At 38.7% G+C, this 14,427-nt stretch overlaps 1 protein-coding gene across 1 annotated transcript in view; it reads left to right on the top strand.

Moving 5' to 3' along the window:
* Positions 1 to 14,427, top strand: part of ADK (adenosine kinase) — a 278,606-nt gene that overhangs the window by 8,473 nt on the left and 255,706 nt on the right. Inside the window, exon 2 of the mRNA XM_084290056.1 lies at positions 4,820 to 4,894. Coding sequence (XP_084146182.1) covers positions 4,820 to 4,894 — 75 coding nt within the window. The remainder of the gene's footprint in view (positions 1 to 4,819; positions 4,895 to 14,427) is intronic.

Here is a 14,427-nt window from a genome sequence, read left to right as displayed (position 1 = left end):
GTGCCGGCGGCCGCGGTGCTGTCGGGGCGAGCAGCGCCGGGTCCGTGCTGTAGAAGACCACCGAAGTTTGGCGGCGGATGCTGTCTTCGCCCAAGATGCTCCAGTAAGCCGGCGTGTGGGCAGGCAGCTGCTCCGCCACGTGCTGCCCAAACCTGAGACCTGAACGAGGGCAGCGCGGGGCAGTTGGGTGCTGTACGCTGAGGTGGCTGGCTGGAGGTGGGGGAAGCTCAGGAACCACACGGTGACAGCTCTGAAGTGGCTTCAGCGTCAGAGGGCCAGCAGCAAACGCCGTGTAACTCACCTGTAATTACGTTTCGTAGGGAGGCACGGTGAGAGAGGAAAGCTGTTAGCCAAAAGCTTCTGGCTGTTCAGATGCGGCTGGCGTGGTGCTGCTTGGTTTCAGCTACCTGTGTGAGGGATCTTTGGTGAATCCAGACCTTGTGTTACGTAAGGTCTGGCTGTGCGACTGAAGTAAAAGCGCTTCAAACGCGCCTGGTTTGGCGTTACTCCTTAGGGTAGGATCGTGCCCTATAGGTGTACCTGAGCTGTCAGGTTTTACAAATCATCCTCTTACATTGGTAAATGGAAGGCTGGGCATACAGCAGGCAGTGCATTGAGGTTCTGTCACGCAGCCGGGACACCCAAGTTTCCCAATCGCGTTTTATTATGGCTTTTTGACTGTAAAGTGAGTCAGCATGAGAATTTATTTCTGTGTATGTTACAGCTGCACAGCAGGATGAGGTTGTCACAGACTAATAAAAAAGGTGGATTTATCAACTTAGCTCCTGTTGCTATTTGTTGCTATTATGTAGACGAGAGTATCTTTGTGGCAATTAACAAGAGAAAATGTGAAATGCTTTTTAAGAGGTAATGGGATTTTTTTTAAGCAAGACAATGCTGTAGCCAAGTGCTCGAACTATTCCTCTATCTGTGTACCAGTGCCCAGTGCTTTCACTGACATTTTGATGCTGCTGTTCCAATCAAGTGCACAGTAGTTATCGGTGATAACAGAATTGGATGATACTTAGACATGGTACTGCCACTGTTCAGCTGCCAGCTAGAGGCAGAACTTTATTTTTAAAGATGCCAGGAGCAGCATAATGATTTATTAATATATGACCAGGATTCCAGACACAGCTTTTCAGATCATTCAGTTATGGTTAGTGCTGTTGATCTCTTTCAAAATGGTTGAAGAGCAGCTCAGTACTGATGGCTTTTTTTGTTTGTTTAGGTTGTTTGGTTTTTGCGTTCCACCAGTTTAGTTGCACTCCATTATTTCTGCAAATTGTGGTGAGGAGAGAGTCCTGTGTGATGGGCTCTGTCTATTTGTGAAAGATTAATGGTGATCTCCTCTCAAAGTGCCGTAATTAGGAGGTGAAGATATATTTAATGGATTACATGGAACTTGTAATTAAAACTAACTCTTCATTCAGTCCGGTGGTAAATGACAAACTCATTAAAATACATTACTTCTTGCCAAGCATTTAGAATGCAAATGCATCCTAAGCCGTCTAATGCATCTAAGCTTTCTGTCAAGCAAGCTGGCGTTGTTCCTGTAGTTTTGTCTGTGATGCGGATGGCATATTTCTGTGTCCGAACAAGCCTTAGATTTGTATCAACATCTTGTTCTTGTATATGTACTGTATGCATATGCCTATTGCATATGCATATATATATACACACCCACACATCGGTATTGATACAGTCAGATGTACGTCATTAATTTTTGCAGGTGGAGGGCTTGTCACTTGTTTCTCGAAGAGATAAATGTTATTTTGCAATAGGTTAGTCAAATTAGACAGGAACATCCTTCTGGAATGAGTAGATACCATCACTTGCGTGCAGGAGATGGGACTGGATGGAGTCAAGGAGGCTGCGGTGTGCATAAGCATTTGTTCCACGTCTGGTGCAGACGTGTATTACTCAAATAACCAGCGTATTGTGAAATCTAACATTGGAGCAATCTCTTGCTGCTTCCTTGCTAACTTATATCTAGATGGTTGCAAATAATCTGTGAAGCTTTGATCAGTGCAGGTGTCCAATGTGACTGAGAAGCAAACACAAGGCCAGTAAGGTTCACATGTGGTGTTGAAAGCATTAAACTCAGTGAGAATGTAACGTTCCAGCATCTCTGATGCTTGCTTTGGTGATTCGTAAATTTAGTGTTCTACAGGATCCTAAATTTGTTTGTTTATGTGTTTTTGCTCTTTAAAGTCAGCTATTGTATATGTGACATATTCTTTTCTTACTGTCGGTACAGAGGGGTGCGTTACAGCTGAGTAACTGCCTACCTCATCTGATGCCACAAATGAAGCAGCAGTGTAACAGGGCAGGCAATTTGCAGCCCTTCAAGCAGGGAAGGGTGATTTGCAGTGTAATGAAGTGCAACTTGCATACTACTGAAATGTAGCGTTAGGTTAATCACATTGAATGTCCTAAGGGTTTACACTGCAAGGTCTTAAACAGTAGAAACACTGGAGTCTTCGTATGGTGGTTTGCAAATCTAGTATTAGAAAATGCTGATTGCAGTGTTGTCAGCTTTAACTTGTTCATTTTTTTAAATGTGACTTTTATTTAAGAGATTGTTTAGACTCTTCCTATTTAATCCAAGAAGGTATTTTTACCATACTTGGTGTGACATGATTACAGTCTCCAGTACAAATGGAGCTTGTGATTCTTTATTAATTGTATTTTTTTTTCCCTTTCCTGTTCGCAAATGATAGCATGCAGTTTTAAGCATGGGAGTCCTAGTATCTTGGGACTTACTTAATTCAAACATCTAGCTGAAGTAACTGAAAATGTAGAAACATCTGTTAATTGAAGACATAAGGCTAGCTGTTAGTATATATTAGTTCGTGTCTTCAGCTTATTTGCAAAAATAAGTTGCGTTACATCTTCCACACCTATCTTCTCTTGAAACTTTCCATCCCTGATGGCACCTTACTACACAGCCTCGAGTGTACTTGAGAGGGGGTGGTTGTAAAAACCATCGGGAGAACGAAAACTTGAGGATAGAAGAGGACTGTCCAGGATAGACCATGGTAGAACTGGTCCTATGATACTACTGATGAAATAGTTTTTAAAATGGAAAGAATGTCCCGTCTAGGGGCTCTGACTGCTATCCCCTTTATCCTTATGTTGTCTTAACTGGAATCTGTCTTCCCCTCCTCTTTTCTTCCACCTGTGTATAACTTAGCATTATTTTGATCTGCTTTTCATATTCTAGTATTTAACAAAAACAGCGCTTCTCACACTAGCAGAAATACTTGGAAATACATTTTTTTTTTCCAAGCAGATTTTGCCTGCTTCAGTTATGAGTGAGCTGTATTTCTGTCTCAGTCTTCCACACGAACTTGGCAATACAGTGAACTGGGCTGTGAAGGCCTCTTTTTAAAGCTACAACAAAAAATAAGCTACGTCAGGCATGGTTTGCTACATCTCTATCAAGGGTGTTAATCATGTTGGCCACTTCTTCATTTCTGGACTTCAGAATTTAACGTGTAGCGGAGACTAATACGGCATCCTAAAAAAGAGGAAGCGTGACAGTGTATTTTTGGCAAGCATTTCCAAGTTTGACAAATATTTGTCAGCTAAGGGCCTTTCTTGTTAGCTGTGAAAGGAAGTATGTGGTTGAGTTTCCAGGCTCTGTTGGATGCAGTTCGGGAGGTTGTTCCGTGCCATCTCCCTTCTGCTTGTTCTGTCTTCTGTTTTTCTTATCTTGCTGAGTAGAAGTTAATGAAATCCACCATTTAGTGGACAGATGTCACGTCTGTAAAACATTTCTCCTGCTCTAAATGGGCCAAAACAATTGGAAGCTCATTGGCTTTGAGATCCAGCCGATACCGTTATCCAGCTTCGAGCATTCAGTTAGTGAAGGCTGCAGTTGCAGTAGTGCTATTTGGGGGATGGAGAGACCGGGAATCTGCTTCCTCTGCTAATGCTTCACAGGGGCTTGGTAAAGAGGGAGACTTATTTGGTGGCATTGATACCAATGCTACCTTTGGTAGCTACAGCAAGTGCTTGTCCTGCCAGCTGTAGGCAGCAGGTGTTGGCTTAGCAAGGAATGTGGTGGTTTTGAATGTTGTTTTAGGCAGCCTTGGAGAATGGCTGCATTCACTCCCACTTGACATTAGGCCGTGTATCTAATCCCTGGGTATTAGTGCATTATCACCCAAATGCGTGCTTGTCAGGAAAATGTAATACGTGATTTCTGGATGGGTCTTCGAAAAATAAAATAACAAAAGCCAGCTCATTCAGTTGTTGACAGTATCTACTGATGGCTTGTTTTTATGTGGTGGAAGTCGTAATGAATTTCAGTTTGATTAAAAAGCGAGAATGAATGTTCTTCATGGGAGGCTTTGCATCCTGAGATGGCTGACAATGCAGAATCCATAGGCTCTTAATCTCAGTTGATTAAAACGCACTTAAATTGTAAATTATCGGCCAGTATCAGAGTAAACCCAGCAACTGGGTCTGCTCAGTGAAATTTATATAAACTGGTTTGAAGCTCCCCATACTTAAAATCTGGTATGGTAACCTGAATGCAATTCTTAAAATGACAGAATGTGGTTTTGTATGCTTTATATACTCGTGACTTCTTGTAGTCTGTATATAGATCACAATATTGCTGTAAGCTGGTTCATTCAAATTTGACTCTTGGTCTGTATGCCAGGTAAATGGTTGCTACTGCACTGGGCAAAATGCCTATCTTTTTGTTCCTCAGTTGTATTAAAGAAAAACTTTCCTCTCTAATAAAAGATAAAATAATTCTTCAATGTACTGTATTAAAGTAACTTTAAAATAATTGGTTCTCTTGCAGTGAAAATGTCCTGTTTGGCATGGGAAATCCTCTGCTTGACATCTGTGCGGTTGTGGACAAGGACTTCCTTGACAAGTAAGTCTTGACTTCTTTCTTGACTTCTTTTCTCTCTCTCTTTTTTTTTTTTTTTTTTTTTTTTTTTGGTCAGTTCTGTTTCCAGAATGATGCCTATAAAGAGGACTAAGTGCTTGTGTAATGCTAAGTTTACATTGACTTCTGAGGGATTTTTGGCTTTTTCTCAAAGAATATTTATTCCATCAGTCCTTTTATTGTTCTGGCCAGATGAAGTTGTGGTGGTGGTGTCAGCAAACAACTTCAGTGTTTCAGAATGTGTTTTTAGTATTATTTTTTTTTTCTCCTACCAATTATATATTCTGGTCTTTTAGTGTAATCTTTGGTTGGCTTTAATTGGAAGCAATCATTAATGTCAGTGCGATGTAGTTACCTGTTGTATAAATGTGCTGTTCTTAATATATTGTTACAGCACTGTTTTTCTCTTTGTTTGGTAATGAATTTGGGGGCAAATGACCCATTTCTGTAACAACAAGAAAAGTTATGCATGTGTACTTCAATTTTTAGATTTCATTTCAATTTATCAGTAAAGACCAGGACCACTGCTATCAGGAAGCCTGTTATCTTACTTAAGCCTAGTTGTTATGCTACCATCCATATAACCGTATCACTGAATTACTGTTTGTATATTCCTGGTAGTGTTGAGATTACTCATTCTCAGATCAGTTTATAGAGATGTGGCTCTTCCAGAGTTGTAAAACGTAGTTGTTCTGTTAGATTCTTCAGCGTGAGCTCAGTTTATTCCACTTTCAGCTGCTTTGTGTCTCTAGTTTTCAAGTGATAAGTCAGAAAGTTGATTTCGTCTTTCAAAGTGCTCTGCTCACTATTCTTTGTTTCATTTTAAAAATACTCTTTTTCTCTAGTCATTTTGTGTTTTTAATGGGAACACCAGATCAGGAATAAATTTCTAATCACTAAATAAATAACAGGTGCAGAGTTTGAATATGTATTGTCAGCCACAAATCTTTTGTTATGAAGCTTTATTAAACACAATAATCTATTTGTTTTGCAGCTGATATTTTTATCACTCAAATTTACGTATGCAAATTTGAGTCCTGTCAGACGAGTTAAACTATCTCCTGGAACATCATCTGCTTTGTGAGCAGTTCTTAACTGCCAAAATGCCTCTGTGGAGCATTGAATTATTTAAAGCAATAAGCAGTCCTCCAGCAGTTTCACAGGGGACCTGCAGACAGTGTGATAGCTCTGCTAATAACCTGGAAACTGGGAAGCTTGTCTATGCTCTTCTTACGTACCTGATTTTTCTTCTAGCTTCCTGTTTGTCAGTGTGTGTGCATCGTTGTCCACTTAAAAAATGGACTAGCACACTTTTACTCCAAGTCCAACTGTGTTTGCAGTACTTCGTGAAGTAGGAATCAAATCCCATGCATCCTCAGACTGTGAGAGGAAATGAAGTAGCTAACCTAGGTATATTAGAAGTCCTAGAATTAAGTTTTTCAAATACTTCAGGGAGGTGGAAGAACACAAGTGTTTCGGGACTGCAAAGCACTTGACAGACACTGTTGATCATACCAGCCAAATTTCTGTTTTTCCTTGTCGAAGAAGGCATGCGGCCATCTCTAGCCCCACAGGGTTAGCTCTTGGTGTCTTGGCAACAATCGATCACTTCTGGAGTCTCTCACCTCGTCAGCTAGATGAGTGTTTCAGCGGGACCATGAGGCCAGCTGGGCTCTGACTTGAGAGTATGAAAAGAGGCTGTTCTGTTCCTCTCAGTCCGCTCTCCTCTCTTGTAAAACCACTCTTTTAAGAGTAAATACCTTTGTTCGGAATAAAGGGCTTGTTCTTGTGAGTTTAATCAACATCTTTTGTCAATGAAATAAGAGAATGTTAAAATGAATCCTGCTAGCCAGATTATTTTTGTAAATTCTATTAGTAAAATGGAAACAGTATAAGATTGTGTAGGAAGTCTCAAATAATCCTTTGAACAATATATAAACTGTGTACACACCATTTTATAAACAAACTTGAGAATAAACACATAATAGCAGTCCTACCACTGGCAGATGCAAAACAACTTGCTGCCATGCAATACTGGCTTGAAGAAATGAGCAGTGTTGGAGGGTTGGGTTTGTGTTTTTGCCTTGGGTTATTAACATAGCCCTATCACTTTTCTTTCAAAGTTGAATTTTGGTTTCAGCTGGACTTGGGCCGAAGTCTTCAGTATCTTGACAATTTTGGAAAGCTTTAAGCCTTTCATAGACTCTTTCTATGAGAGGTGGTCTTAATTTATGTCACAATAGAACTTGACTGGGTCAGTCAGTTTTTCAGACCGCAGCAGCAGTCTGGTATTACCTGAGCCAGGGAAATCACAGCCTCTGGCAGGGAGTTAGTTTTTTTTGATCTTATCTCTGGGGAGACAGTCTGAAAAGTTTAGCAATGTCTGTGGTACTACTGAAGGCTGGTGATATCCAAAACCACTTCAGATTCTGTTCACACGACTGGACAGCAGTCTTTTGAAGCCCCCCTTCCATCCTCCCCCCTTTTTTCCTGAATATCTGCATTAAAGAAATATAGACGGATAGTTTTCTGCATGTCATTCTAATTTGGATTAACCCAATATTTTTTTTTTTACCCCTTCACCATTTTTTGGGGGATATAGATACTTGATGAAAATGGAGATTTTTATGGGGGGGGGGGGAAGAAAAAAGGGGAGATGCTTTGTGGGTGAATTGTTGACTATAGCTATGTTAATCTGTGAAAGTAACTTTTATAAGAGGTGTTTATTAAAGCTTTCAGTGTAATTTGTTTACTAGATTCTACGTGTGACATTCAACAGAAATTAATCCTTTACCTATGGAATTTGTAACAGGCATTTAAGTATAACTTCATAGGATTTAATATGTCATATAGATTAAAGCAGACAAAGAAATTCTGTTTAACCTATGCTCATGCTTTAAAACCACTTTTCAGAGAAACCCAGTACCTCTAACTTTTGGAAATGCTCCTATACCCTGCTGTTAGGAGATGGCATCTGTTTCATTGCTCTCCATAGAAGGAGCAGCACTCTTTAGCAGATAGGTAATTTTTAACATTTCCTTAACTATAGTTGAACTGTTTAGGTTATAGAGATCTGGTCATTATTTGTCATCTCAAGTGCACATCCAGCAGTTGTAAAGCACATGTTCACAGAATGGGAACCACAGCTGTGGACTTTGCTGCCAGATTTAGGTGAAAAATACAACTTTAAGCCTTTTCACCTTCATTAATGTGTTTAGTTTGACTTTGGGTACCTTGTCAACTCCCTAGGATGTGTTAGCAGGTATTTGCATTGCTTTAAGTTAGGGACTATATTACCTGCCCATACTATGCTGAAAGTATGGAAAGTACGTAGTACTTAAACTTAAAGTACTTAAAAAACAAACAAACAAACAACACACAAACAACATATCGTCCCTGAAGATTTACCTTTTTAAAAAGTGTTTGCTATAATGTTCCATTGTTTAAATAATCATAGTGAAAGATCACTACTGAAAGGTAGGTGTTGTGTTGGCTCATTGGGTAGAGAAACTGAACAGCTGAGGGTTTTATTAGCTTCTGGTTTGAGTTGTATCTGTAGAACCCAATTTAGCTTATCTCGGGGTGTGAACATAAAACACTGTTGATAGTGTTGAGCTAAATTGCATCATCTGACTGCTGTTAAATTTCTAAAAAAAAAAATCCATGTTTGCTTACAAAAACATAAGGTACTGATGGCTGTCTTTAAAAGGACCTCTCTGTACCAATGGGCCTATAAATTTGGTAGCATGCCTGACAACTTAGAACTTTCTACAAGCCTGATAATTTTTCCTAGTGCATTTAGTTAAATGTCTAGTTTAAATGAGAGAAAGATTTTAGTTAAGTTTCATTTGGGAAAATGCTATATGAAAGCTCTACCTAAGACAGAGCTCTGACCAAGGAGTTGTGACACTTCCAGGGTACACTGAGCTTGAGCAATGATTCCAGAAGAGCTTTTAATTACTGATGTACCACTTATGTACCTGGAAGAGCTTGTAATTACTTATGTACTTGTAAATAATATGAACATGTCCATGAATATGAAATAATCCCCTTCTTGACAACTCGTTAATGTATCAGGGGTTTTCACTTCTTGTACTTGTTTGTAACTTCAAATTTATTTTTTTTTCTTCAGAAAAGTAATTTCATTACGTGTCAATAGAATATGAACAGTTCTTGGATTAATTGTTTTCTTTAGAATGACCTTGAGACATGAGTGACTGACATGTATGCAGTTTAGCTATATTTTTCACTTCATTCCCAAATAAAAACTTTGCTTAAAAAAAAAAAAAAAAAAGTTTGGGAATTGTGTTACAAGGCAAATACTGAAATACTGGAATTTTAAACCGGGTCTTTTTTGTCTCCTCTAACCGTAACAAAGAATTAGCAGCAAACAGGGAACTGTAGGTGAAAGAGCTCTGTGAATGAAGTTGGTCTGTTTTTACTAGGCAGTAATAGTAAATGAAAGGACCCTTGCTGAAGATACCTTTGATAAAGCTGAGTTTCTCATTGAGGAACTAACATCGCTCTAAAATAAGATGGTGAAAGCTTCTCTTTGGAAGCAGGACTTGACATTTGTACTGAAGAAGACTTCATCTTGGTTTCCTAATCAGACACTTAAGATTGCTATTTGTTTAGAGTACAGTAGATAAAAATCATTTACTTGATAATGGTGATTGTTGCAGGGATTCGTGCTAATTACAGGATAATAAGATGTGATTCTAAGACTGTCTTCTATTCCCATCCTTCTTCTCCAAACCAAAATAGCCAACAGTGTAGGAAAGGTACAATTTTTTTTTTCCCTGTTGTGGTAAGTAGTGGAAGTTTGATCCCTCGTGAATTGAAAAATAGAAAAATCCAGTTAAAATTAAAAAATAATTTGTCGTTTTTTTAAAAAACCTGTAGGTTAAGTTGATTTGTAATTGAATTGTCTCAAAAGACAGATTTTAAATGATAGCAGTTCTTAAGTGGTTGTAATGCCTTTTTTTAAATTAAAAAAAAAAAAAAAAAAAAAAAAGCCAAACACACAAACTTGTTAGAATTAGGTTTTTCAGGAAATTGTAATGCATGTTGCTACTTGACTGGTCGTGCTTTGTCCAGGTCAGGCAGCACGCAGTCTCAGCAGCTTTTCTTCAGTGGTTGTATTGGGATGAGATAAATTCTGTCCTTCTTTTCTTGAAATTAAATATGTTGAACACTTCTTTTTTCATAACTTAGTATTTCATCAGGCTGCTCCTGAACAATGTATGAGCACCAGGTCAGTGTTAGCACTACTGCAGCCTGAGCTGTGAGGTACTCGGCTGCTGCGGGGCCCTGCTGCTGTGGTGCCAGGTCTGGCATCCCCACCTCCAGGCCTGCTCCAGCTGGGCTTGGCCTCCCTCCTGCCTCCTGGCACCTCTGGTTTCTGCCGTGGCCACAGGGACAGGGTGGAGGCAGCCTGCGCTCCCTTTAATTGCTAGTGTTCTTGTTTACCCCTGGCTGAGGGCTGGAGAAAGGTAAACCTGCCCTTGGAAACTTACTTGGCTTTATTTTTGGTGGGGCGGAACTCGGGGTATTCCAGGTTACTGGAGAAAGACGAAGTCGGCGTTGCAGACAAGATGTCGTGAAGCCTGAAGTTTCCTATTAAGTTTAGATGAAATGCAGAGCTGATGACCAAGATCTTCATTTCACGAACCCTTGGCTCTCACTTTCATAGTATACTAGAATATCTTGCTGAGCATTATGCTTTTTTTTTTTTTGATTGCTATCAAGAGATTTAACGATGAGTTCACCAGTTTCTGGTGTAGATGCTTGTGTTGTGTGTCATTAGATTATTAATTTGAAACTGTGCTGAACCCTGTAAAACAATGCTGTATCTTTTAGGACAACTTGAAAATCGCTCTCAGAAAAGCTGTCTTTGCAAGTTGCATGAATTGATTCCAACAAATTGCCTTTGTTTTCCAGTTTTACTTTGAACTTGTGGTTTTATGTCTGCCTTGTCAGATAAAAACTAGGGAACTATGGCAGGAATGGCTGGAGAACTTTGTGATTATTTTTCCAGCTCACTCCAGTGATGTGTGTGTTCTTGTTTTGTTTTGCTTTGTTTTGTTTTTTTCCCCCCACTTGTCCTGAAGTGACAGTGATGTGAGAATCTGAGATGCACGTGACAAAGCATAAAGGGGGGAGCTTGACTGCCTGGTGTGACAAGCTGTAACAAGTGAGCAGTAACAAGGAGCTGCAGAAACTCTTCGGAACTTTTCGATGGAAGACCTCCCTCCAAATCTGCTGCTCCTTTTTTAGTTGCTACAACTTCCTTTTTGCAAGAGTGTGTTCCAGCATGCTTCTTTGAAGCTAATTGTTTTTGAATAATGCTTGTGATTTTGTTCTGTACAGCAGTACTAGGGAGCAACAGAACACAACTGTTGGTGTATGTGAGATACTGCTTAGATGTGTGTCTTGTATGTTTGCAATGAAATTCCAGTGTCTGTATTATTTTTATATTTAGTTAGTAACGCCACAAGATGTGAGATGCTGGAGATCTGCTGGATATTGTCTATTTTTGTTGATTAAAAAAAAATTGTTGATTAAAAAGTGAAAGGCTATTTTGCCAACCTTTGCAAAAGTTAACCTTTGCAAAATCCCTGACTATTTTCTCAGCAATTTTTGTGTCATATATGAGCTGAGGCAAACTATGTGTAGAGATTGCACCATTCAACATAATAAGTTGAGGTAAATAGCTTCAGCAGTTGCTAGCTTTTTATCATTTAGGAAGTGCCAGCTATTGGTTCCTACTTTGGCCGAGAACATACTGAGGTATAGCCGACATCTTCAAAGGTAGGACACTTAAAGTTTTATATGTAAACTGGGGTTAAAAAACAAAACAAATAAAAAATGGACAAACAAAAAACAAACCAAAACAAATAATAATTTAAAACACAAACAAACAAAAAACCAATAAATCACTGCAAGAAGCCTAGCACCCTAGGGGGATATTCTGAATTTGAAACTTCTGCTGAGTCACAAAATTAGAAATATCCAAGCACCTTTTTCTACAACCAGCCCTGGGTCAAAATTGTTATTCAGTCGAAGCAGGAAGCTACTTTGGGCCGTGTGTGGCAGGAACCATCCAAATGCCTCGGTCCCTTTTTCCTCTGCCAGAATCCTGTGTGTCTGGGCCAGATACTGTGGCTGCAACTGTGGGTGAGATTTAAGATGCAAAACACAGTGGCAATGGCTAGAAGCAAAAGGGAGGAGCAGTTCTTCCCAGAAGCAGTAATTGCTGTTCCTGGTACCTCTGATCATCCCGTGGTAGAAGATTCCAAGAAGTTTCTCTCCAGCTGTTCACTGAGTCTCCATTTTGGTGTTGGCTCTTGCATTTTTTTTTTTTAAAGAATGAAAGTAAGATGTTAGCAGTAAAGAAACAAACCTTCCCTGCAATTTTTCACATGCTGTTTTTTCCCAATAAAACTTTTCCCAATAAAACTAATGCTTTCTGTGGTTTGGCATGTTTTTTTTCAGCATAGCTGGAATTTCATAAAGCTGCAGTTTACTGGGTACCCTCATCAATGTTTAAAAAGAAGTAAAATAAAATTAGACAAGGTGGATTAAGGGACATGAGGTACCCCAGGTACCCGACAGTTGTATGCTTAGAATTATGTACGCTGAACTATTCTGTAACAGGTGCCCAGGTGCCTCCACAGATGATAGAGGAGACCTGGCTGCTAAGCACAGCAAAAGCTGAGTGAGACTGCAGTGATACGGAGTTGGTGCTTTTGCCTGGTGTGACTGTAACAAATGTCTATAAAGTGGGATAAGTGTGTGTGTGTGGGGGGGGGAGGGGGTACATCTTAAGCTATCTTTAAATAAATAAAATTTATACCAGAAAAAAGTGATATGTAAGACTGAGTCTTGCATATATTAGTTCTGTTACGGTCTCTAAATAAAGCTCTGCATTTTAAAGTATGATATACCAGTCTTGCTGTGTCACTATGAATAATGAAAAGGTGAATTCTTAGTATTTTTGACAGCAGAAAGTGATAAAGATTAATCAAAATTTGATATAATCTCAGTACTTTTAGTATCCTCCTGTTTGGAGGATTTTATTGCTTGAAAGTAATGTTATTGACTGACTTAGTGGTTTATGAGTTCATCAATGGACAGAAGTTTTTTTTTTTCCTGCATCTGACTGATTTTTCTTGATGAGGCATTTTTTAATTTGTGCTACAGATATTAAAGTAACTGTGTTTTATTTTTATTTTTATTTTTTTTTGTTTTGTTTTTTCCTTTAGCGATGGAGACAGAACAGATCTATGGGGGCAAAGCTGTGATTCAGTTACAAAATGTGTTGTAGTTGATGGATCCCAAGAGTTGCTTTATAAGTGTTGTGTTTACTGCCTTTGTTAGTTTTGTCTAAAGCACTAACCTGTACTTTACTGTAGAAATAGAGCCTATTGAACTTCATCCTGATACCTAATGAGAATTGTTTTACAAGTGTGCATCCTTGTTAGAAAAACAAGGTGAAGGCTTCATTTTCAAGCGTGAAGAAGCTCACTTGAGCTCAGTGTTATTCATATAGGACATTCAGCGAGTCTTTATTTAGAAGAAATCATTAAAATAATCTATAGATCTACTCATCAGAATCTCAGGGTCACCTCCACGACCACATGACTGTCCTCCCCAAATGATATTTTGCTATAATCTCCTTGTCAAGAAGAAGAGCTAATGCAGCAGCAAGGTATCCGGGGAATTTCAGTACTAGTGCTGGTAAGATCTGTTGTAGAACTAGTACAAACTAATTCCAATGATACATTTATAAAGTGATAATAAGTAATTGTGGCGATCTAGAAGAGAACTGGAACCCTGCAGATTATTATTGTTTAGATTAGATTGTATGTATTACTTTTGTTAATTTTTTATGAGTTTTTATGTAAATGAAATTTTAATGCAAGATTGTGAAAACTGGTTTATTGATGAACTAATTTTGATTATAAACACAAGCCACTGTTTATTTCTGGTTGAAGAAAATCAGTATGGAAAGGCTAGATTATGTCTGAGCAAAAATAATGAAAAAAAATGTGACTAAAATATGGTTTAAATACTGAATGCTCAATGGGATGGTATTAAAAGAATACATTGAAGAGTTCAGTCTATAAAAAGAACAGCCTAGACTTTTACGCAAATTCAGATAATATTTTATTTCTTAATGAAATTACTGAAAGTCAACCAAAAATATTTTCTATCAATGTTATGAGTACTCTGAGCATCTAGAGTAATGATTTCACAAAAAAAAAAAAAAAGAAAAGGTGTGAAGTGTGGTGACTGGCTTTAGAAAAGGCACTTGCCATCAGATATTTCAAAAATGATTACTGCAAAAAACATTTTTCTTTATATACTCAGTGCTTAGAGACTGTAAATTTTTAGCACACCCATTTATAGTTAAGAAAACCATTTTGACAAGGTCCCTGCTATATGCTTAAGTCCAAAGTGATAGGGCTGACCCTATTAAATGATCATAGTTTTCTGCATTCTGGTGATTAATAGGC

This window comes from Netta rufina, assembly GCF_964035555.1.
Source record: "Netta rufina genome assembly, chromosome: 7".
NCBI classification, from domain to species: Eukaryota; Metazoa; Chordata; class Aves; order Anseriformes; family Anatidae; genus Netta; species Netta rufina.
The sequence above is the reverse complement of the archived record's forward strand: the minus strand, read 5'-3'. Positions and strand labels throughout refer to the sequence as shown.